The 22,680-nt window shown below is 45.4% G+C and overlaps 1 protein-coding gene across 2 annotated transcripts in view; it reads left to right on the top strand.

Annotated features, from left to right (window-relative positions):
- The window catches only part of Pacrg (parkin coregulated), a 484,043-nt gene extending 462,785 nt beyond the window's left edge, over positions 1–21,258 (top strand). For both annotated transcript variants that reach the window (XM_076859381.1, XM_076859380.1), the window contains one exon: positions 21,092–21,258. In XM_076859381.1, the coding sequence (XP_076715496.1) occupies positions 21,092–21,252 (161 nt within the window). In that variant the 3' untranslated portion in view covers positions 21,253–21,258. The remainder of the gene's footprint in view (positions 1–21,091) is intronic.
- Positions 21,259–22,680: the final 1,422 nt, after the last annotated feature.

The following is a 22,680-nucleotide window of genomic DNA, read 5'->3' as shown; positions in this document are numbered from 1 at the left end:
TTTTCTTTTGTAAATATTTTTTCATTAACATTCTCAATATTCCTTTTTATATGTATTTTTAGCTTTTAAAATGCTTAAGATTACATTTAAATACAATTAAATGAAAGTTGACAAAGGCTTATAGTTAATCCAGTTCTGCAGCATCATTCTGTTAAATAACTCTGCTCCAGTCTAAATAGCATCAGTGTGTCCAGAGTGGACCCTCCCTGTGCAGCATTGCCTGACCCACAGGGTCCAGGAGGGAAAGACTGCCAGCCCCACGGTGCCAGGAAATGAAGGCTGCCAGCTTTGAGTGACCTGCTGGTCAAGCTCAGCTGCCTCAGTCAAGACAGCAGAGGGGAGGGCGAGGCAGGAGGGGCCAGCTGGGCTCCCACCTTGAACGTGCCTCCGGGTCAGGACTAGTCCTTACCTAGAGGGATCCGGTGAAACGCTGAATTCACTTCACACACACACACACACACACACAGAGAGAGAGAGAGAGCAATCACTGAATGCCCATCTCAGGTTAGACTCATAAAATATTTTATAGGAGAGAATTTTCCAAGAGGCCAAAATTGTTCATCAGCACCCAGATCTAAAAGCTCTTGATACCTCTTTGGCCTTTAAAAAATGTGCCAGATGATGTCAACAGGAAGAAGCTAGGCCAGCGCCCAGAGTGCTTGGCCACTGTGGGGGACTAAAAGCCTGTCAAAGCCTCCGCAGCCAGACCTGGTCCTGCCTGAGCTTATCCATTCAAATCTGGATAAATTGCTTCTTTCTCTAACGTTTCACCCAAAGTACAAATGAGGATGACAGGCGTAGCACCTGCCTCACAGTTCCCTCACAAAGATTGGATGAAATGATACATTTAAGCAGAGTTCACACCCAGCACCTGAAAATTCTCAGCAGATGACAGCAGGGTTTCTGTTGCCAGTCACAACTCCATGGTGCACACTTGCCACAGTGCCTCCCACAGTGGCCGTTTGTAATGACCTGCACGGAGGGAAGACAGACACACCTGAGCTTAGCATGCAGCCCACGGCCGGCAAAGAGATGGGGCGTCACCAGTGCAGCTACACCTGCAGGGCCTCCCGGCCTCCTCTGTCTCTGCAGGCCTCTCCCTTCCTATCCAAGGGCTCCTGAGCAAACAACTGTTTCCACTTCCAACACTGATTTCCTCTCTGGGAGGCACTGACCCAGTTTTAACTCAAATCCTATGTTCCTGGCTTTGTATCTGCCCAGCGCCGTCTCCCTTGGTCACAGTTTCCGGGTTTTTGCTTCGTCACCTGATGATCTTTTGCTGGCAGATGTGACCCTTCTCCAACCAGGAAGAGGGATGAAGCATCCGGGCCACACCCTTCCTTCATTCGATATTCCTCCCCCATGTTCATCTTCACCACAGACATTGCCCAAGGACCCACTGGATTCAGGGGCACACCATAGTGGACTCAAGGATGGCACCCATTTTTCAGGAGTTTAATTCCTGTAAATGAGATATTTTCACAATCACTGTGTATTAGTCTGTTTGGGTTCCTATGGCCAAACACTTAGGCAGGCTACTGTTTAAAAGAAGTTTATTTTGCTTTACAGTTCTGGAGGTTCAGGGTCAAGGGAGCACATCGGATGGTGGCCTTGCTGATAGGAAGCATGAGTGTGAGCTGGGGTGTGTGTGTGTGTGTGTGTTCTTACAAAGCCACCAGGGTTCAGTCAAGGGGCTTTTCCTTGATGCCCTTCTGTACCCTAATCACCTCCCCAAAGCCTTACCTCTGAACATCATGTGGATCAAGTTTCTACCTTCTTAATACTTTCCTAAGTATTCTAAATAATACCTCACTGTGGGGTTAAGTTTTAACCCATGAAACTCGGAGGACACTTACCACATCTAAACCATGGCAAACTATAAAATAGGGTACTTGGTAACAAGGACCAGCAGAGAAACATAAACACTGTATAAATGATTAAAAGAAAGAAAAACGTCCTCTGACTTGTGTGACCAGGGAGGCTTCCCAGATAAACCAGCCTTCACCGGTTTTAGCCAGCAGAGATGGGGCGGGACCCAGCAGGAAGGAAGGTGAAGGACAACTGAGAATCTGGGGCCCTGCCACTTGCTTATTATGACAATTGCCTCCAGAGCCCAGTGCCCCTGTGAGGGAAGGGGCGGTCAGGAGCCGGCTGGGCAGTGGGAGGCTCCCCCCAGACCCAGGGGCGGCAATGCGTGAAACCAGCCCCAGTGGAGAAACACAACCCAGGCCGAGCGGATGAGGCCATTGTAAGTGAATTGAAGGGCTAGAGAAGGAGAGTAGGAGAGGCCTGGACAAACACGGGGTGGCACTAGAAATGGAACCGGGGACAGTGAGGGACTGGGCGCAGCAGGCTGACCAGATCTCATCTCTTACGTACACGTGCCAGGTCCCAACTGTTTGGTAGCATAATCTAGTATCTGATATTTCTAAGGAAACAACTAAAATAAAGCATAATCAATGCAGAATGAAGGAGGAGCTATTACAGGAAGCTAAAGAGGGGCCAATGTTTGTTTTAAATACTGAATGAGTCAAAGACACTCTCGTTGGCTAGCTTAATGCTCTTGAATAATATTGAGCAATCTAAACCAGGTAAATTAAAAATTCTGTTTTTGCAATTCCTTCAAAAAGGTTTTCCTATAAATTTGCACCTGTAGAAGCTGGCTCTTCCCTCCCAACCAGGCTCATTGGAGTGTTCCTGCAGTCACATCTTCACAGGGCTGTTTAGCAAAGACTCCAATGAATCCTGACTGTAACCTGGAACAATGCTAATGTTTAAACCCAGTTTACCAAGGGATTATTTAAGTTCCAAGCAAGACTTCCCACTGCTCCTCTTTTATTTACACTGTAAACTCTAAACAAGTAGTTTCTCGAAAATCCCATGAACCATCATATTCTTTGAAGATTTTAATGCCACTTAGGTCATGAACAACAATCAATAATGAACTACTGATTTCAGCTACAGTGGAAGTGCCCTTCATCCCTCCTTCCAGTGGTCACAGCATCCCAGCCTACACATGAGCTGTGTGTGTGTGCAGATGCTTGCACGCACACACTCACCCGGCAGACAGGAGGGTGGGCACCAAAGTTACCTCTGTGGTTTGGAACACGTAGAAGGCCAGAGCAGGCCCTAGTTTCAGTTCTGATCAAAATTAACACATACATAAATCAACCGTCAAAGCATACAATGCATTTAGCCTGTGGTCCTCACTGCTGAGGGATCCCAAGTAGCCCCCACACCAAGGCAATGCTGCCTTCTGAGCAGCACATGGCCTGGTGGATAGGCCCATCTTGAATCATGCAAACCCTTCCTGTGGAAATTCCCATTCTTGCCTGCCATGGTCCAGGAGATGAAGAAGGTTCCTAACTAAAAGTACAACTTTCACATCCAGAATTGGGGAATTACGAAGACCTGCTACAGCAAGATAAACATACGAATGAGAGCTCACACAACCCTTAAGAATTGTACTTCTTTGTGTTAAAATATTTTTCATAAAACACCAAAATACTCAGAAATATTGCATTTTAGCCAGGTACAGTGGCACACCTGTAATCCCAGCTACTCGAGGCCTAGGCAGCAGGATGGCAAGTTTGAGGCCAGCCTCAGCAATTTAGTGAGACCCTGTCTCAAAAATTAAAAAGGGCTGGAGATACAGCTCGTGTGTGTGTGTGTGTGTGTGTGTGTGTGTGTGTGTGTGTTGTGTAACGATTTAATAGACAAAATACAGGCTTACAGTGTTATTTTATGTAGTTTCTTTAATCATTTTTGGAAACTAAGCAAGGAGCCAAGAAAAAGCATGTATTCTTTCAATATGAATATAAAAAAGATAACTATGGAAAAAATAACAGTACTAACAGTATATTTGATATATTTTCATAAAGTTTAGTAATATCTTCTAGCACTTTCCGATTTTCCACTTCCAACCTAGATTTTATTTTTGTCAAGATACAATCTAGCCTGAAACCTCCAATAGCAATTACAGAATATGACCCAATTATTTCTTTAAGAAAAAAAATGAATTAACTTTTTTTTTTTTCGGTTAGGAAAAGAAGATATCTTAATGAAAACGATCTAAAACAAAAAATGCATGCAATTTTAGTAGAATTGATGAGGAAATTGTACTTCTTTGTGTTAAAATATTTTTCATAAAACATTAAAAATATATTAATGAGAATTTAATCTCATATAAGAAAGTTAATCTGCTATAATAATGCTTTATATATGTTTGTGTGGAACTGCATGGCAGTAAAACAAATTATGTCACCATGATATTATTTTGTATTCCCTACAGAAATATTTTTATAAAACTGTTTTTAAAAAAAAGCATATTGCAGTGAGGGGAAAAAAATCTTCTACTGCATGAGGATGGTACCTGTAAACAAATCATTTTCATGAAGAAGCAAGGAAAAATACAAAAAAAAAAAAAAACACCAAAATTTACATTTAAAATCAGTCAATAAAAGTCAGGTTGTCAATTTTGACCTTAGTTTCCCCAAATGTAGAATGGCAGCTTATGGAAAGGAGAACCACTAGGGAGTATTTGAAAGGAAAGAAATGCTTTTAAAAATCAAATATGGGTTTCCCACTTTCTTTTGCAATGGATTACTGGCAGCCATAGCTATCCTTACACTTCGAGTCTGGAAATCACAGGACACGAAATTGTAGCTTATAATTCCAATTATTAACTAATAATTAGTTTCAGAGATAACTTAAAAGCTATAGATAGATGACTGACATTTAGAGAGAGGATTTGAAGGAAAGCAATTTTCATTTAGGTGAATAATTTGTCTATTGTAAAGAAATATTTTTAAATGATGTTTTTAATTTCATCATTTCCATGAGCATCAGATCTGAATTTCTTGGTCAAAGTACCCATGAGGACAGTTATTTTACATATGGTGGTTTACACTTTCTACTGGCAGTCAGACCTAACCTTTCTGTACTGCAAGCCCCTGTAAACCTGGGGGAAACATTACCTGCAAATATGTAGCGACTATTGCTGTGGGGTTAATGAGAGCCAAGATTCAGCAAGTAAATGGGCTTAGATGATTAGCCAGTGCCTGATACACAGTAAGAATTAAAATCTGGGTCAAATCATATTAAATTGACACTTTTATAAATCAAACTTGGTTGAATGTTGGCAATTCTGTTAAATATAAAGCAATGTTTGCTTTTTATTATTGTTGTAACCACATGCGTACATTTTTAAACAACAGCATTCAAATTTTTAAAAAACTCTCTCTCTTTTTTTTTTTTTTTTTTTTGTTGGAACCAGGGATTGAACCCAGGTGCACATAACCACTGAGCCATGTCACTGGCCCTTTTTATTGTTCGTATTTTGAGACACAGTCTTGCTAACTTGGTTAGCCAGAAGCTACTCAGCCTCCCCAGACACTGGAATTACAGGCAAGCACCTGGCTCTGTTTTATCTTTCTTGGATACAGAAGGAAGAATGACGTGGAGTACAATATGTTTAAGAATGAATAATGCATGGAGATTAGGAAGCACCGGCCTCCTGGAGTGGTTACAGGGTCCCCCGTGGGGACATTCTGGTCACCTGGATTTGACCCTCCTGACCTGAGAGGAAAATAGCTGGGGCTCTGCTTCAGGCAGATCTGAGATCAAATCCCATCTCTGACCATCTGCTCCTCTGTAGATGGGTGACAGGGAATTTTAGCGAGCACACTGTGAGCTCCTTCAACTGATCCACTAGGGAAGTGAGAGAAACCATAGCTCCCCACATGTCCTGTAATGGTCGTGTTGGGGGTCAGTTCATCTGACTCTTAGGCTCCATGGTGAGAAACACAGATACTAACCTTCTTATAAGGATCCCAGTACTAGCCAACACTAGCATCGCACTTACTAGTACACACCAGCTACTGGACATGTGTGATTCCACGCAAGCCCCACGCATAGTCTCCCTGAGGCACCTGGGAATCTGTGAGCATCTTCACCTCATCCTTATCATCTTCATCATTCGCTTGCTCTTCCAGAGGGTACTTGTGCCATGCCCTGAGGCCCCGTGTCCCCTCCCTTTTAATAATCAGAAAGATTTCCTTAACAAAGCAGGTGAGCACTGCTCCCCATTTCATCTGGAGCCAGACACAGCCCTGCCCAGGCCACCAGCAGCTGGCTCTCAGGAGCACCTGCCTTTCAAACCCCAGCCCCTTAGGAGAGGTGTGGAATCCATTTTCATCCTGCAGGAATTATGGGACCCAAAGTCTATTCCTCTATGAAACTTCTAATTTGCCATTTTACAGCTGCCAGGTTTTTAAAGAGACTAATAGAACCAATTAAAAAATCAGTCAATTTAGTTCTGTTAAGCAGAAAACAATTACAACAGGATTCACAGATTTTGGTGTTCTGAGTAGTTTTATTCGCCATCAGTCTTTTTACATTGGTAATGTTTGAGGTCCTAATCATGCAGTTCCTTATAGGATGGATAAACAGTTTTCTGGCTGGCCCAAAGATGGGAGCATGAGCTAACACATGCAGCTGGTGATGTCTTTCAGCATTTATTATACCTTGGTATTTTAGAGAGGGCAATAATTAGACCTGCTAGTGGCTTTTCAATATGAAAAATGTCACTTTAAATGCTTCACAGTGATTTCTGTAAACAGTGTGTATGTTCTTAATTTATATCTTCTAACAGGCAATTAGCAACATAAAGGGAAGTGGAAAAAACATAAAAGAAATACACTGATAATTCTGAAGTAAAGATCACGTGTACTAAGTGATTTCTCCAGATAAGCATATTTACTTTAATTAATTGAATGGATATGTCAATTATCAATCTGACTTTGCAAGGGCTTAATACCTTTCAGAAATTTAAGACTTCTGGAGTGTTGGTTTACAACTTTAAAACTTGCTCTCTGTGTCTTCTGTAACTTTCTTCCTGCTCTAAAGCTTTGTTACATTAGTTAAGTTGAAGTAAGAATATGTAAAGACAGTTTTTCTCCTATTATTCACTTAATAGGGTAGACAAATTCATTACCAGGCCTCAAAACAAATTGACACAACCATGCTTCTTTGATGCTAAAAAGGATATCAGTGCACCCACTGAAGTGCTGCTGCGACCTGAGGTCATGGTTAAGGTCATTGGCACGGGTTTATGAGGAGGTTCATGTTGCAGCTGTCTGCACTGGCCCCGGCCTGAAGATAAATAGCAGACTTCAGTTTCCACTGCTACTGGTCTTTTAACCTTCAGTGAGAACCAATGCTCAGCCTTAGCTCGTGCACACCTCCAGGTTTGTCTCCCAGGACCTACTGAGCTATGTCTTATCTATCTGCCTCCCAGCCTTCCTCGAGGTCAAGAGAGATAGTCCCAGGTCACTTTCACCTTTTAAGGCTCTCATACACTAGAATGCCAGAATGTAGGAATGCCCACATGAGATTAACTCAACTGCAGTGCATACTGAGTGTTTGTATTTAGCCACACAAACCAAAAAAACAGTGATTTTTTTTTTTTATCTATGGCCACATTTGAAGACAAATCCAATTTGAAGATAACCCCCAAATCTATATTTAAGGCCCCTCTTGATTGGAAAGCCCAGCCCAGTGGTGTCAGGTCTGAGGTCAGCTTGGTCTGGTAGACCCTGAGCTTGGCCCTTCCTTCACAGGGTAGCCTGGGAAGTAAACTGATGTGTGGTGGACAGTCAGAAGGGAAGAGGCAAAGGAAGCCTTTGAAAACTAATTCTCTATGAATGTTCCTCATTCTGGAGTTAATTACTCCAAATTATTGATTGATTACACAATTTCTTCCTCATTGCTTAACACAATCTCTCTGCTCCCTCAATTCCCAGAATAGTGCCTGGGGTCACTTGAGCTCCTCTGTGAGTTATAGGGACCCTTCAGGCCATCTTCTTGCTCTCTGAAATTATGCTTCTGTGTGAAACCATGCTTTCTGAATCAGTCAAAAAGACATGTACACTGCAATGCCTTGTGCACCAGAGAAATCTAACTCTTCTTGCCACTCCCCAGCTTCCCAGGATGATCATATGAGATTGTGTGTCTTTTATAAAGACTTCAAGTTAGATAAATAAACTAAACATGGGAAAGAATCAATCCCATAAGGAGAAAAAAAGTCTAAGTAACAAAAAAAAAAAAAATAAGGAAAAATATTAACCCTCCCAATAATTAGAAAAATGGCAACCAAAGCAACCTAAAGTCACATTTTCTATACGTTGAATTAGCAAACAAGATCTTTATTATAACACCTACTGCTGGATTAAAACAGGTACACTCATACTCCATTAGCAAATTATGAGTTGGCATTAGCTTTCTGAATAATCAATATGGCAACGTAAACCAATAACTACAAAATGTTCATATTCTTTGAAGCCATAGCCTCATTTCTGAGAATTGTTGCAAGGAATAATATGAGTAAAGAAAAAGACTGTATCACCAGGTTGTTTATTACATTTGTATCAAAAATTGTGCAAATGAGGATGGAGTAGACATACCTAGAGAAAAGCGTGAAGCCATTCATACTGTTCCCATCCCACAGTTACTAAACAGCCATTGCAAATGACAACTGTGCCTGGTGTATATCAAGGCTGATAAAATGCATGTGATAACTTAGTGAAACTCCACACTCCAAACACAACATGTTTCAACCTCAAGGCCTCTGCACTTGCTGCTGCGCACGGTCTGTCCCCCGGGCTGGCTCCTCACACAGCTGCCTTCTGCACATGCAGGGCTCAGGGTAAGTTTCATTTTCCTGGGAAGACCTTACCACCCACCACCTGCTCCCACACCACAGCATGCTAGACCCTGCCGGTCAGCTACACTCCGACATCCTCTGCCTAGTGATTGGTTGACCGGCATATTATCTGCTCCCTCCCCCCGAAGGCAAGCCCCCCAGTCCTGGCTTCAGTCCCCTGTGCCATCCTCCACTACTGGAGCACCAGGTCCCAGGTGCTCTTCTTGAAATCGTGGCAGAAGCTAGAGGATGACACCTGAGTTCAAGTTAGAACCTGGTTCCTCCAGGAATCTACTCCCTCGTTCTTCCCCTCCTCACACTGGGGAGCCAGTTTGTGACAGCCACTGATCTGGGCACAGGCCTATGTCCAGACTCTTGGTTTCATTTTCACAGAAACCTTCAGCTCAGACGGGCAGCTCGGATGATGGGAATTTCTGGAGTCCAGGTAGTCTGCTCTGGGAAGTATTAATGGACAGGCAACTTCTTGGCCTCTGAGACAACAGCAGATCTGATGCCTACTCTTCCTCCCTGCAGCACCAGGCAGGCCATGCGGGTGACAGAGCTGGCTGCTCCTCCTCTGCTTCACGGGCTGAGTGCACTAGCGCTTGCCTTAGTAGCCCTTCCACAGCCCAGCTCACAGGCATGGCCAGAACAGCCACTCTCCCCAGCCCAGCTCCCTGCAGCAGGGCCTGCCTGCAAGAAGGAGAGTAGGCAAGGGAGCTGGTGTCATCCCAGAGGCCAGGAGACTTGCCACAAATGCCTCCCCCCACAGCCTACTTGACGCCTGAAATCCCCTTCATCAGAGCTGCTCTCTGAGCTGAAAGTGTGACCACCACTGGCCCCACCACCAGAGGCCAGGTCTCTAAGTCTAGGACTCAGGTCTCATTGATAGAAGGGTGGGTGGGAACAGAGCTCCTGAATGCAGAGTATTTGCAAAGGCAGGGACTAAGTGGATCACCTTGTATAGAGGCCTCAGGCAGCAAAAGGCTAACAGGTAAGGACCCCAGAGTGAGCCCAAGCTCCATCCAGATCTCTCTCACCCCTCTGGGGACTCATTGTCCAGACAGACCAATGGGGAAATGAAGACCTAACAGAAGCTTAGCGAATGTGCTTGTTTGCCGGGCCTTCACCCCAGGTTCCTCAAGGCTCTGGGTTGCCTTCCAGAAGTCAGATTTGGGAATTTGATCCGGGGCAGGAACTATATGAGGTCTACCCCCATCTCAAGGGATCAGGGCCATAGCTTTGGAGAAGCTAAAGAAGCAATCCACACAGAGAAGGTGGCAGGGACAGAGACTTTAGCTGTAGTTTAAGAAGCAGGAAGGCAAGTTTCCTTCCTAGGTGACTCAATCCTAGACTCTCCCCTCCTACAGGAGTAAGACATGAACCAGACCTGCTCCAAGTCTTCTCACCATCTCCTGCCCAGCATCTCTCTCTCCTGTGGTCACACAGGCAATGAGACTACTAAATTCTCTCTCTCTCTCTCTCTCTCTCAGCTACTTGTCTCGTGTAAGATTGGACTTATGATGCATATATTAAGTTCTAATAAGACATCCTCCTCAAAACACTAATATTAAGCCCTTCAGGAATGCCAGAAAATAATGATCTTGTTTGTGGTGACTTTGAAGCACACATGTCAGATGTGCATGCAAAAAATAAAATCCACTTTTTCCTGTTGGTTTGCTAGGATTTCAATTCTCACAGCCAGCCAGCAATCCAGGGAGCTGGCTAATCATGAACTGTGCTCCTAAAATTAGAAGAATCAGGACTTTGTGAAGGCACAAGAGAAATACGCAGGGCCAGCCACCCTCACCCAGCCAAGCCTGACCACTGTGGCAGGAGAACAAGAACCAGTCTCTTTTCCCCATTCGCGGAGGCACTAACACACTGAACTGGAGGAAAATGAAATGACTTAGTGTAAGCTTAGCCATAAATGGTTTTCAGATAAAGTCCTGCAACCAAGAATCTTGAAAAGGGTCCCAGGTTCAGTCTAGGCTAGAAAAAGAAACTGTGGAACCTCGCAGTCGTCCGTCTCAAAGAGGAGGGCACCGTGTCCGTGGCAGATTCAGGTGACGCTGCTCTGTAGACTGCGCCACCTGAGGACACGGCAGCCCAGCTTTCACAGCACTGCCCCTTCTGGGAGGCGCCCGAATGAGCCCTTTGTATTAAACAATGAAGCAAAAAGCTCACTTGCTGGTGTTCAGGTGGCCGTCCTTGTCCCATCCCAGGGGAGAGTGAAATCATGGATAATCTACAGTTATCTAGGAGCTATGGTGTTGGTAAAATAGCAAGTGCAGTTACGATTGTCAGAATTTATCAACACCATGTGACAGAGCTTAAAACTCAGCAAACATCCTCCTTCTGTTCTTGCTCCTGTCCTCAGGGGCACACATGACCACTCCTGTTTCAATCAGAGACCTCAGGAGCAGCTGAGGGCGCCTGGCATGGAATGCAGGGCCATCTGGGGTCAACGGAAGCCCGTGGGCACCCTTTGGACACCTCCTCAACCCTCGGGGATACTATGGTTTTATTTCCACGCTGCCCTTATCTCAGCTCACCTACGCAACGTCCAGATTCAGAGGAAAGCAAATGGGTACACTCAACTGAGGCATTTTAAGAGATAAAACTGTAACTCGGGCAAATAAACCCTCTTCATTCAAAACTATCAAAAGTCAGCATATTTCACTTATCAGCACTTGCAACAAGCTTCAGCACCCATTCTTGTGCAGTCCCAATTTTGCTGCTGTGACAAATTAAATGTCCACATTTAGGTTTTTCCCCACACCATTTAGATTTCTCTCTCTCTCTCTCTCTCTCTCTCTCTCTCTCTCTCTCTCTCTCTCTCTCTCTCTCTCTCACTGTAAAGCCAAAACTTTGATTAGACTTTAGCAAAACCCTAAACAATCATGAAAATGTTGCTAGGCAAGCTCAAGTGTTCTGCATTGGTACGCTTGGGGGCAAAGTGACTGTCTCTTGCCACATTTAACTCACCATTGTAGAAGCTGATAAAAGACGAGAGTCAGAGCTTTGAAAGACATTTCAAGGTTATTTTAAACTGAGACCATCATAAAAGGCTTGAAGACTTTAACTCTGTCCCTTTTACAGCAGTTAGCTCAGTCCAGCACAGCAGATTGCTTTGATTTGTTCATTAAATATATTATTTTTGCATTAATTGAGCTCATTTGATGAGAAATATTTCTACTCTATAAAATTTCCAGCTAGTGGCTTGGAAATCTATTCAAATTCTTCACCCATAAATTCATTTTTTAATTTTTAAATACTAGATCCTTTAGGCAAAGCTGAGATATGTCCCAAATAACCACAGTGACCATCTGATCTGCACAAATGGAACCGTGGAACAATGTGCATTTTCCTTGTAAGCACAATTAGTGGGTTTATCTATTTAATTATTTTTTTCAATAAAATGGAGAGTACACGAACCCCATTAAAGTCTTCTGCTCCGCAGCTCTGTGCCTGCGAGGCAGGCCCATCTTCTACAGCAATTTAACCACAACCTGTCGTGATGCTAGATGCACAAAGGCCTGAGGTCAGAGTTCACTGTATAGGTGAAAGTTCTAAAAAAGACAATTTGAAAGGTGCATTTCTCCACAGTCATCTGTGTTTGCTGATAACATTTGTAGAAATCCAAATTTTTAAAAATCATTTTTCACTTTTGTGTCTCAATTACAGGGGAAAAAAAGCTGTAATGGGTTGTATCTGACATCATTATTGTTTCCTAGAAATGGGAAACAGTGATAACAGCAGCTATTCTGGCTCATTTAAACAGCTTCCAGCATCAATCTAGAAGTCCTTAAAATTATTTCCAATAGGTTTGCATCACTCCTGAAAGCAGCAATAAGTAGTTCCTTTTCAACCAGAGAAGCTTATTTTGCTGTTTCTCAGGCTGGCTGAAAATGACCATGTAAGCTATGGAAGAAATTAAATTAGACAGAACTTAAACATTAACTGAGAGCTCTATAAAAATCCCACATCTTCTTCTTGGAGCAAAGACTGCTAATGAAGTAAATAGGATAATCTGATTTTCCTCTATAGAAAAGAAAAGATCTCGTTCTCAATTTTAAGGAAAATCTAGGTGAATCCTATTTTAAGTTAAGGAAGACATTGAAAACCCAATGAAATAAAATAGAGAACTTCCAGTCCTCTAACCCTGGGCGTGTGCTATAACCTACTACCAGCATTTTCCTAGTGGGGGGCAGGCGTCCCAGGGCCTCCGTCAACCTCAGATCCATGAAGCACAGTTGGAGAATTCTAAAAAACAAGGCCCTGAAGGGAAACCAGAGACCTCCCAACCTTCAGAAAGAAGGGACACCTTGAAATTTCATTCATAAACTCCCCCTGTCTATGACTGGATTGGGGCCGTGTCTTTGTTTCTAAGGCTATAGAAGGACCGCTCAGATACTTCAGTATTCCGACTTTCTCCCTCCTCGCCCTAGCGCTGCCACCCTGCAGATACAGGTTCGCCCTGCACCCCTCGCACCTACACTACGCAGCAAAGATGTCCCTGTGTGACCCTCAGGCCGCTTTTCTCTCTCATATGCATTTAAGCTCTGTCAGTTCTTCCTCTGTAAACTATGTAACTGACTCATAGTAGGTCTACAAATGAATCCTAGTAAATGCTCACAGAGATGGAGAAGCCCAGTGTGAAGTGAGCCCTGGAGTCCCTCACGTTCACCACTCATCTATGGCACTGGCCACCTCCGTGAGACCAGTCCACCCTGATTTCTGTCCTCCCGCAGGTACCTCTGTGAATGGTGCTGCATCTCATGGACTCATAAACCCAAAGCCAGGGTCAGCAAGGGCTGCCCAGGAGGGTCTCCTTGCCTGGCCACAACAAGGGCACCATGTGCCAGCACCTGTCCCCAACTCTGCTGATGACAGTCCTTCCCTGAGCCCCACGGGGCCTGGACCCTCATTCTAAACCTTCCTGTCACCCTTCCTACACTTGAATGGAGTTCTGCCTCACTTTCCTTGTCTAGGCTTCCTGTGTCCCCTGTTGCTCATGTCAAAGTCGTTTCACCTCCGGGAATATCAGTTCCCTTCTCACGGAGGGGAGCTACGGGGTTATTCAGCTCCCACGGCTAGTCTAACTGCAGAAGCGACACTGTGTTCTTGTTGTTGCCCCTCATGAGATAAGTCAACAGGGAAATCACTTAGGACAGACAAGCTAGAACAGCCTGATCCTTTTTTGACACAATCTGCTCACTGAGTCATGTTGGCCAACAAAACGAGAGATAAGTTTGCGCTTCATAAACTTGACTCCTTCTGAGTTCATTGATGACTGACTCGGTCATTGTATTTATGCTGTGCAAGGATTATTGGTGAGACCTCCTGTTTTCTCAGTATAAAGTTCAAGTCAAAAATAGTCCTTCATCAAAGAAGAATCTAATTGGGCAAATCATTGTCAATTGAACATGTGGAAAAAAAAAAAAAAAACAGCCCACACATTAGCCTAAGGAATGAAAATTCCACACCAACTTACTGAAATTGCAGAATGCAATAACATTTGGTAGTGTGTCAACAAATAACAGTGCTCTCTTTCTTAACTACAATTAATTTTATAAACATTAGGTCCTTTGGGGTTTTCTTAGAACTTGAATTTGAACTTTTAAGAATTATCCAGTTGCTTTTTGATCATATTTCCAGTTGAAATACAAGGCACCCATTGAATAGCCATCATTTCCAGGGGCTTGTTCCAAAGTTCTGTTGATATTATAGAAGGTAATGTTAGGATGAGGAGGACACAGAGATCATCCAAAATTCAGTCCCTTCCTATACAAAGGCAGGGACTCCAGTTCAGAGGCGGGAAGCAGCCTGCCCACTGATGAACAGCTACTGAGTCACTGAAAACCTCTCTTCCCAGTCATTCATCTTAAGTGGAGTGTCCTTTCCACTGTCCCGGTGTTCTCCAATATTCCCATTGACCTCTTAGAAACAAACCAAAGTTGCAGTTGGAAAATGACAATTGAGAGCTCATCATGGTCCATCTCAGTGAAGTTTAGGTATTGAATTGGCCATTGGCCCAAGACCCATGATATCTTCAGTCCCACAAGTGATGGACGAAACCACTCAGGAGGTGCAGATGCCTCCTGGAGCCCTCCCAGAGGTGGTGGCTCAGCGGCCTCTTGCTTTAGTCCCCCAGCTTTGGTGTCAAGGAGAGGGCGGGGGTGGGGGGATGCCCAGCTGGGAACCAAGGACTTGCTTCAAAGCTTTCATCTTCAGAGGAAGGAAATCTTGTGAATTTCATTAATGTCAACAAGATCTGAGGAGATTTGAAGTATTTAAGCCCCTGGGCATCTCTAGCAGGCCAGATGCTGTGGTTATTATAAGTTTTGGGGTTGCAAAACCATTCCAACTCTGATTCATACATACATGAACCAGGACTTTGGAAATAACCATTGTCCGGTCATCCTTCAGGGTATGACCTGAAGACCTTCAGTTTCAAGAGGGATCTGGAGTCAGCCAAGGAAGCAGTGTCTAAGCGTGACCCCAAGACAGAAACACCCAGAATTCCCAGTGGGGTGACATGTTAAGATTGAGAGGGGAATAGATCAGTTCCCTCAAAGCAACAGCAAAACTAAATAAAGAAAGTGATTTCTTTAGGTTTCTAAAAGCAGATAACCTCATAACATTTTCCCCAAAGCCTTCTTCTTATACTCTATGTAGAAAAAGGAGTTCTGTCCTAGATTCCATGCCTCGCCTTGTCCTCTCCTCTCCATCCTCTCACCTCCAGAAAAGGCCAGAGTGGGGTTCACAGCTGCGTTCCCCGTGATCACCCAAGCTTCCTGGAAGAGAATCCATGCAGCTTTATTCTAGAACAGGCAAACATGTTTCTACAAAGGAAACTGAATCCAAGCTAACTCCAAATAAACAGCTATTTCTGCTTAAACAAATGTCAGCCCTTTATGGTATTGGAACTGAAGATAGCTTAAAAGACAAAACATAGCCAGGATCTTCTTTTCCTCTTTTATTAATTCAAATTAAAAGGAAAAAACTAAAGTAGCCATTTCTGACCCTCACAAGCATTGTGTTATCTTTTTAATGACATCTTTTTTAAATGGCAAGAGTTATCTTCTTAAAAAATTTTTTACTTCTTAAAAAGTTTTCACTGCATGAAAACGGATGTATCTGTTTAAATATCAGTTAGAACAATCAGGGAATTGCTGTTCTGGCCACCTCGATCTTCTGACTGCTAATCACCAAATGCAAAGAGAAAACTCACTTAGAATCACCCAGCAGAGAATCTGCAATTTGGTTCCGTGTGATGTCTGCAGTAGGTCTCTCCTGCACATACTTGTCGAGACCTGGGCCCCGGGACTCACTTGCTCTGCCCCATGTCATCACCATGATCCAAAAGGGAAGGAGGCAGCGTTAGCTGTGACTAGTGCCATCAGGTCTCAAGGGAAAGTCCTCCAGTCGGGCTTCAGAGGAAGCTGGGTGTTTCTTAGTGTAGAATCTGAAATCTGAAAAATGACCTTTCTGGTCCAAAAAGAAGTGCTTGTGCCTCTTCCCTTGGTCTTTCTTAATTCCACTCCACACTGCTGCAATGAGCTCACCCAGCCCCAGTGGGCAAGCACCGCGCACCAGAGTTTGATCAGCCGCCAGGTGCGCCAGACGCCCCAAAGGTGCCATGGCAAAGATACTTCAGCAGTTTGCTGCACGATGATGAAGCTCTCAAGGAAGAAAAGCTTCCACCTGGACCCGGCCTAGATTCACGTTCAAGTTCTGTGTGCAAAGAGCCTACGTGTGACAACCCCCACTGCCCACAGGTGGCCAGAGGAAGGCAGAGGCCAAGAGGGTGTGGCGAGCCCTGTGCCTGAGCAGCAGTTAACTTCAAAGCCCGGCTGGAGGGCTGGATCCCCCTTGGGTGCGCTGGAAGGGGCCTGCCTGTCGGGTGCTGCTCCAGGCCACGGAGCGGCCCTCTGCTTACTCACCCTCTCACTCCTCCAAGGCGTTCCTAATTTCTCTGGTTATGTGAAATGCTATTGTGTCCTTAGGAGGCAACATGGGCCGTCTTTGGTTATCGGGCTTGGCGGTTCACCTTACAGAGCAGCACTTAGAGGCTTGGCGAGGGAAGAGGGTGACCACGCCAATGGGGTGCCCAGGTTGTCCCTGCCGTGCCTTGTCCATGCAGTGGTTCTCAGTTCCCAGTGGTATTTCCTTTAAACCTGTGTGGCGGGGACAGACGGGAGAGCCCTGCCGACTAATGACCTGCCTCCCCGCCGTGTGGGCTTGGCCCTCTCCAGAGCCATGCTGCCACCTCCTCCAGGGCATTGTCGACGTGAACGGAAGTACTTCCTTCCTGAGATCAGGCCTGTTCATTTTCTTAGCTAATGTCAGAAAGCACAAATAGATTTCATGAATTACTTCATCTGCTTGGTATGAAATGAACACCACCTCAGGTATTTTGTGTGAGCAATTTGAAGTTAGCATTTATTTGTTTCATGTGTGTTTCCAATAACTTCAATAAGGCTTTCATTTCCAAATAAGTGCATGTGTGTTACTATTCGTAAGAATATCTATACATTTGCCATCTAAGAGTATTTTTCCAAAAAAGCACCAGAGTCAGAAAAGTCCAAATTTGATTTAAGCTGTCCCTGAGCCTCCCAGGGCCGTCCACGTGTTATTTACTGCTTTTCCTGTCTCGGAGAAAAGAGGCTCCAGCGTCAGGCTAAAACAAATGGGTCAGAGTTCTCCCCAGGCACAGGTCCCGTGGCGAGCCAAGCACCAAGGGAGATGCAGGCTGCAGGGGCAAGGCCCAGCAGAGCACCCAGTCTGCAGAGAGCATGTGTGATCACAGCCACAGTCGCTGCCATGGCCAGGCTCTCCACCCAGAAGACATGCTTCTGTGCCAGGGACCAGCCCTGGCTTGGGAAGGCTGCTCTGGCCACCATATTGTCCTTCTTTCTGGCTTCGCTTCCCTTGCCTTTGATTTTTCTCCTTTCCCTGAAATAGCTTATAAGAAAGGAAAAGAATGAAGCTTCCAGAGGCTACAACCTACCACCAATGAGAGATAGACACCCAGATCCTACATGAGCCCCGTCTGCGACTGGCCTGCATCCACCAAGCCTCAGATAACTTGGTGAAATGTGAACGCAGCTTATGTAAGAGCCCCCTGTGGTGGTCCTTGGGACAAGGTGGCACGATGGTCACTTGGCAGGCCTGAGCTGGGTGGTGCACCAGGAGCATGCCGTCAGAGGATAGGGCTGGGACACACACATCCTCCTTCTGACCCAAATGGCTTCAGAGACAGAAGCATCCAGGTTAGGACAGGTCAAAAAGGTTTAGATAGACAAAGAGTTTGCATATTTTTAATGCTTCAACGCAATGCTTAAACAGCACAGGAAATTCAACATTCAGAGTGATAACTGCATTTAAAATAACTTCTAACCTGGTGGCAGTTCATGCCTTCTACCTACAAGAACAGGCCCTGAGACCCTTGTTCTTCTCTGTCTGCATATCATCCTGGTGGAAGCACAAAATCTGGTTTAAACCCTTCCTATAGCCTTATTTGTTCAGCTATAAATAAAACATATCTTTTCCATCATCAACATATCTTTCTAGCTGCTGAACATAAAATAGACTCCTAGCTTCCTAAATTGAAATGTCACCTTCCTAATCAGAATTGACAATTGTAAATAACCATCTGGTTGGCTTTTTTAAAAAGTGTCCTATTTTCACAAACATATTTTCCAACAGCGTCATGTGTATTTAAAATGGTGAGCTCAAACTAATCACCTCAATTTCAAGTTCTCGAAGAAACTGACAGTATCGCAGTTTTGAAATGAAGATCCCATTACTCACCTGCCTCGCAACAGAGTTTAACACTGAACTGTGCAGTGTCATCACTGAGGCATACAAAATGAGGGACCTGCTGTCTCTCTGTGGTCTTTTTTCTGCCCCAGTGATACACATTCTGCAACCGCCAAGTATTTTAACTCCAACTCACTTTTTGAACAGGCAACTTTTGTACTGTCCTTTTATCATTTGGTTTATGCACTGCTGAGGAACAAAAAAGCTACATAGTTTACTTACTCCTACGGTTAGACATTTTTTTCGAAGTAAGAATATGAAATAAAGTGTTGCTTGTCGTTGCTACTTTCTGGCGGACAGGGAAACAACAGGGTGTGTTAAGATTTCCATTGTGTGCAGACTTTCCAAACCCCCAGCTCCCACTGGGAAAATATGTCTATCCCGTGATCTATTCAGTTCTTGACCTTTTGACTAATACGCCAACAAAAGGACATTTATTAGTGATTAATGTATGTATCTCTGTCCATACCAAGCGGATCAAGGCCGTCACAGCTCGGCCTCCTCAGGCGGTGTTTCCCACGTGCCCTTGGGGGTGCCTTGGGCTCCTCTGTCCTCCACACACCTCCATGGTGCCTCCCTCTCCCTAAGAACTCCAGAGACCATGAGCAGGAGCTTAGCAGGGCTGGGATCAGGGAGGAAAAGGGACCCCAAGAGCAGCCAAAGACCCCCTGGGACATTCTTCCCGTTCCCCTGGCATCCTGGAACGCTGAGGTGCCTCTCCATTGCCGTCTCCTTGAACAGGGGTTGGCTTCCTCCTCTGTCGCCGTAGGTCTCAGTGGCCTGGGCTCTCCTACTGAGCAGTTCTTCTTCCACCTGTAACCAACAGAAGCCAAACCCCACTTCCTCCTGAGGTGCCTGCCCTGGGTGGCCACTCCTCACCACAGCCCTCTCCTCAGGCCACCAGATCAATCTCTGTAAAAAGCATGTATTTTCTGAATGTGCGTTTATCTGTGTTTTTGTTTATAAAAAGTGTTATCTTTGTTGTTTTGATTTTTTTTTTTTTTTTTACAAAAACCTTCAGGGTAAGGCCTTTCTGTTCAAAAATATCATTTCTTGTCTGTTCTGTATTCTAAATCTTATTCTGAGGTCATAGATCCTCTGCATTTGGGGATGATTGGCCTCTCTGTGGACCAGACTTTACCTTAGCTCTCCTGTGATGACGGGGTGGCTTCCACCGTGAGAAAGAAAAGGGCACCTAGTTGCAAACGGTTTTATAAACCATTTAAATTTTTTATGAAAAATGAAAATGCTCCACAGTTGTCTGCCTCACACTACGTTTCTTTTTGGAAACCAGTACGTTTCCGCCTGCCTTCCCCTCCGCCAAGAGAGACGGACCAAGATGGCGACTCCCTCCCTGTGCATTAGCCAAGACACCCCTCCGCCCTGCTCTTTTTACATTGGAACTAGATACACGTTGTAAGGCTGTATTTGAGATAGGAATGAGCCGAGTCCTCCTGGTGACGTGCACTTCCTCGGGTTGCGTGGCAGTGCCCTGCAGTGGCACCCTTGCCTGGCTCCTGGTCCTCGCAGAGGAGGGGGCAACCCGTGCACCTTTCCAGGGGCACACTGACCACTGGCCTCTCTGAGCTGAATGCCACAGAAGGTGTGCAAGGGTAGAGAGGAAAACGTGGGGGTTTGATGGTGTGGATGGGAGCGAAGGGGTCGTTCTATTGGACTCCCACAGTCTCAGCAGTTCCTCCAGACACCTCACAGGCTGGGTGCTGTCAGGCGTCTGTCTTCCAAATGGCCCGAGTTTGCAGAGTAGCTCGAGGGTCTCAGATGCAGGTTACGGGGCCTTCCACGCTGCCCCAGCACTTCCTCTCCTAGAGCCTCTGGAAGGCAGCCACAGTGGTCACGTCGGGGCACTGCATGGCTGGGCTGGGTTCAGGCCTGCGGGCACCCACTGGGGTGGCCTGTCCCCTTGGACTCAGAGGTTCCAAAACCAGCAGCAGCCAAAACCCCCTTGAAGCCATAACCCAGAGCTGTCATTCAGAGGGCCAGTGGTCATTCAGGAGTAGCCACTGGCTTGGAGAGCACTTCCCTCCATCCCTCTGTCCCGAGTGGTGGGAATGATGGCAGATAACCCAACGCCGAACCTGTACTCACAGGAGGGAAAGCTCTCCTGTGGGCCAAAGCTGCAAAGCACGGGGGTGGGCTAGGCCTCTCCTTCCAAAGTACACCCCTTTTAATCACAGGGACCAATACCTGGGCCTTCTAAATGCACCATGCTGTGAGACTCGCAACTCCAGGCCCAGGAGAAGAGTCGGTGCCACAGTCAGACAAAGAGCCCCTCCCAGGCTTGCTGCAGGTCTAGAACCTGTGATTAACTCACTTTCGTTTACTCCACTGTTTTTTAATGTTAAATCATTTTCCATCCGCTCCATGCGAGGTTTGGGTACTTTTGATTAGTTGTCATTATTTCTAATTCTCAGCATGGTCACGTAGAAATGTTAACTCTTTGGTTCTCCTAGTCACCATTCAGAGGAAGGGTCTAGACTGGTGTGTAGGACTTTGGGGAGCCACACGGGAATAACCAGCCTCTTTGTGTGTTTGCATGACCAGTTAACTCTGGGGATGGCATCGACTACAGCCAGCAGAAGAGAGAGAACATCGGGGACCTGATCCAGGAGACGCTGGAAGCCTTCGAGCGCTACGGAGGGGAAGACGCCTTCATCAACATCAAGTACATGGTCCCCACCTATGAGTCGTGCTTGCTGAACTGACGGTGGGAGCAGCTTGCCTGAGAGCCAGGCTTCCCTGGGGCCGCGGTCATCTGTCTCTGCCGCTTTTAGCATCTCATTACTAGTGACTTCTACGCTTTCTTTCTACAGCTGCTAGAATAGTGGCTCATGGGCCACTGGACTGTTCGCCCTATTGAGAGCAAGGCTTTCCGATACATAAATAGTGCCTGTTTCTTAGATTACAATAGTGTACTGTGCTTATTTGTTCTAGGAGAAGAATTGCTTCTTTATACAGCTCAGATGGAGGCAGGAGTTGCAGTTAAACCTTCACTTGTGTAGACAATAAAACTATAATTTTCATACGCAATTCAGCAATTGCTGAGCAGTGTCCGCCTGCCCTGAGGGTGATGTCAGAGGCTGTAAGGGAAGAGTTTGTGCTGACTGCTTAATAGGTGTTTGTCATGGAAGAGAAGCATCAGTTCAGGGTGCCTCTCTAGCAGCTGTGCAGAATAATGTGCTTTGACATTCAATAAAAGTGTTGAATCTATATTCCAATTACAGCAGGAGATTTTTGCAGCCCGTTATAACCTCAGCTATAGACGTAATTAATGCTTCGAGCCTGCTAGTGATCTGGGCTCCGAGGCCTTTCCAGTCTATATCTGGGTGCAGGTGGGGAAGCTGGGGAGGGGCTGGGGTCAGGGTGATGTGTGAAGCGTAACTTTGCAAACAGGGTTTGAAACGGAAAGCAAGGCCGGATCCTGGTGCACCGTGTCATGCACCGCATCTCAGGACCTGGCCTGCTGCTGAGAAGGCAGCCCGCAGTTGGTTGTGGGCTTTTCATCATTCCTGAAAACAGCCCACATGCATCTTCATGATGGCCCCCGTCGGATCTCCCCCAGGCAACTCTGCCTCCGCTTCCTCCTGCTGGTGGGACGGCTCTCATCACGCCACGGGCAGGTCTGAGGGCAGCGTTTCAGGCGTTCATTGAGACCGAAAACCAAGACCAAGCTAAAGATGTGCACTTTCCATTCAGCAAAGAAGGGAAAGGCGGTGCCCAAAGAGAAGACTGAGAGTTGCGCTGGACCGCGGCTGTTCAGCCTGCCACCCGGAGCTCCCGGCGTTTGAAACGCAGCCCAGAAAACTTCCTAGGTAGACGCTGGCTTTGCACACCTAAGCAATGCTATACTTGCCTAGAAATGCACAGCCTGAATGTCTTGTTTCTGTAGCAAAATGCAATTTCTGCATAAAAGTGAAGAAATGAGCAGTGTTCCTCCATCCACTGAGCTTTGGCCTCAATATTATTGTTAGTAATTGTCAAAGGCGCAAGTTTCCAAAGGCAAACACCGATTTTGTGAACTAGTTCATTATTCATCTTCACTGATTGCTGTCTCAGCATGTGGATTCTAGCATTTAGATGTTACCACCTAGTTTCTGTAAGCATTTTTTAGAATAAATGGAGATTATAATGAT

This window comes from Callospermophilus lateralis, chromosome 6 (assembly GCF_048772815.1).
Source record: "Callospermophilus lateralis isolate mCalLat2 chromosome 6, mCalLat2.hap1, whole genome shotgun sequence".
NCBI classification, from domain to species: domain Eukaryota; kingdom Metazoa; phylum Chordata; class Mammalia; order Rodentia; family Sciuridae; genus Callospermophilus; species Callospermophilus lateralis.
Note: the sequence above shows the minus strand (reverse complement) of the source record. Positions and strands in the feature narration are given on the sequence as shown.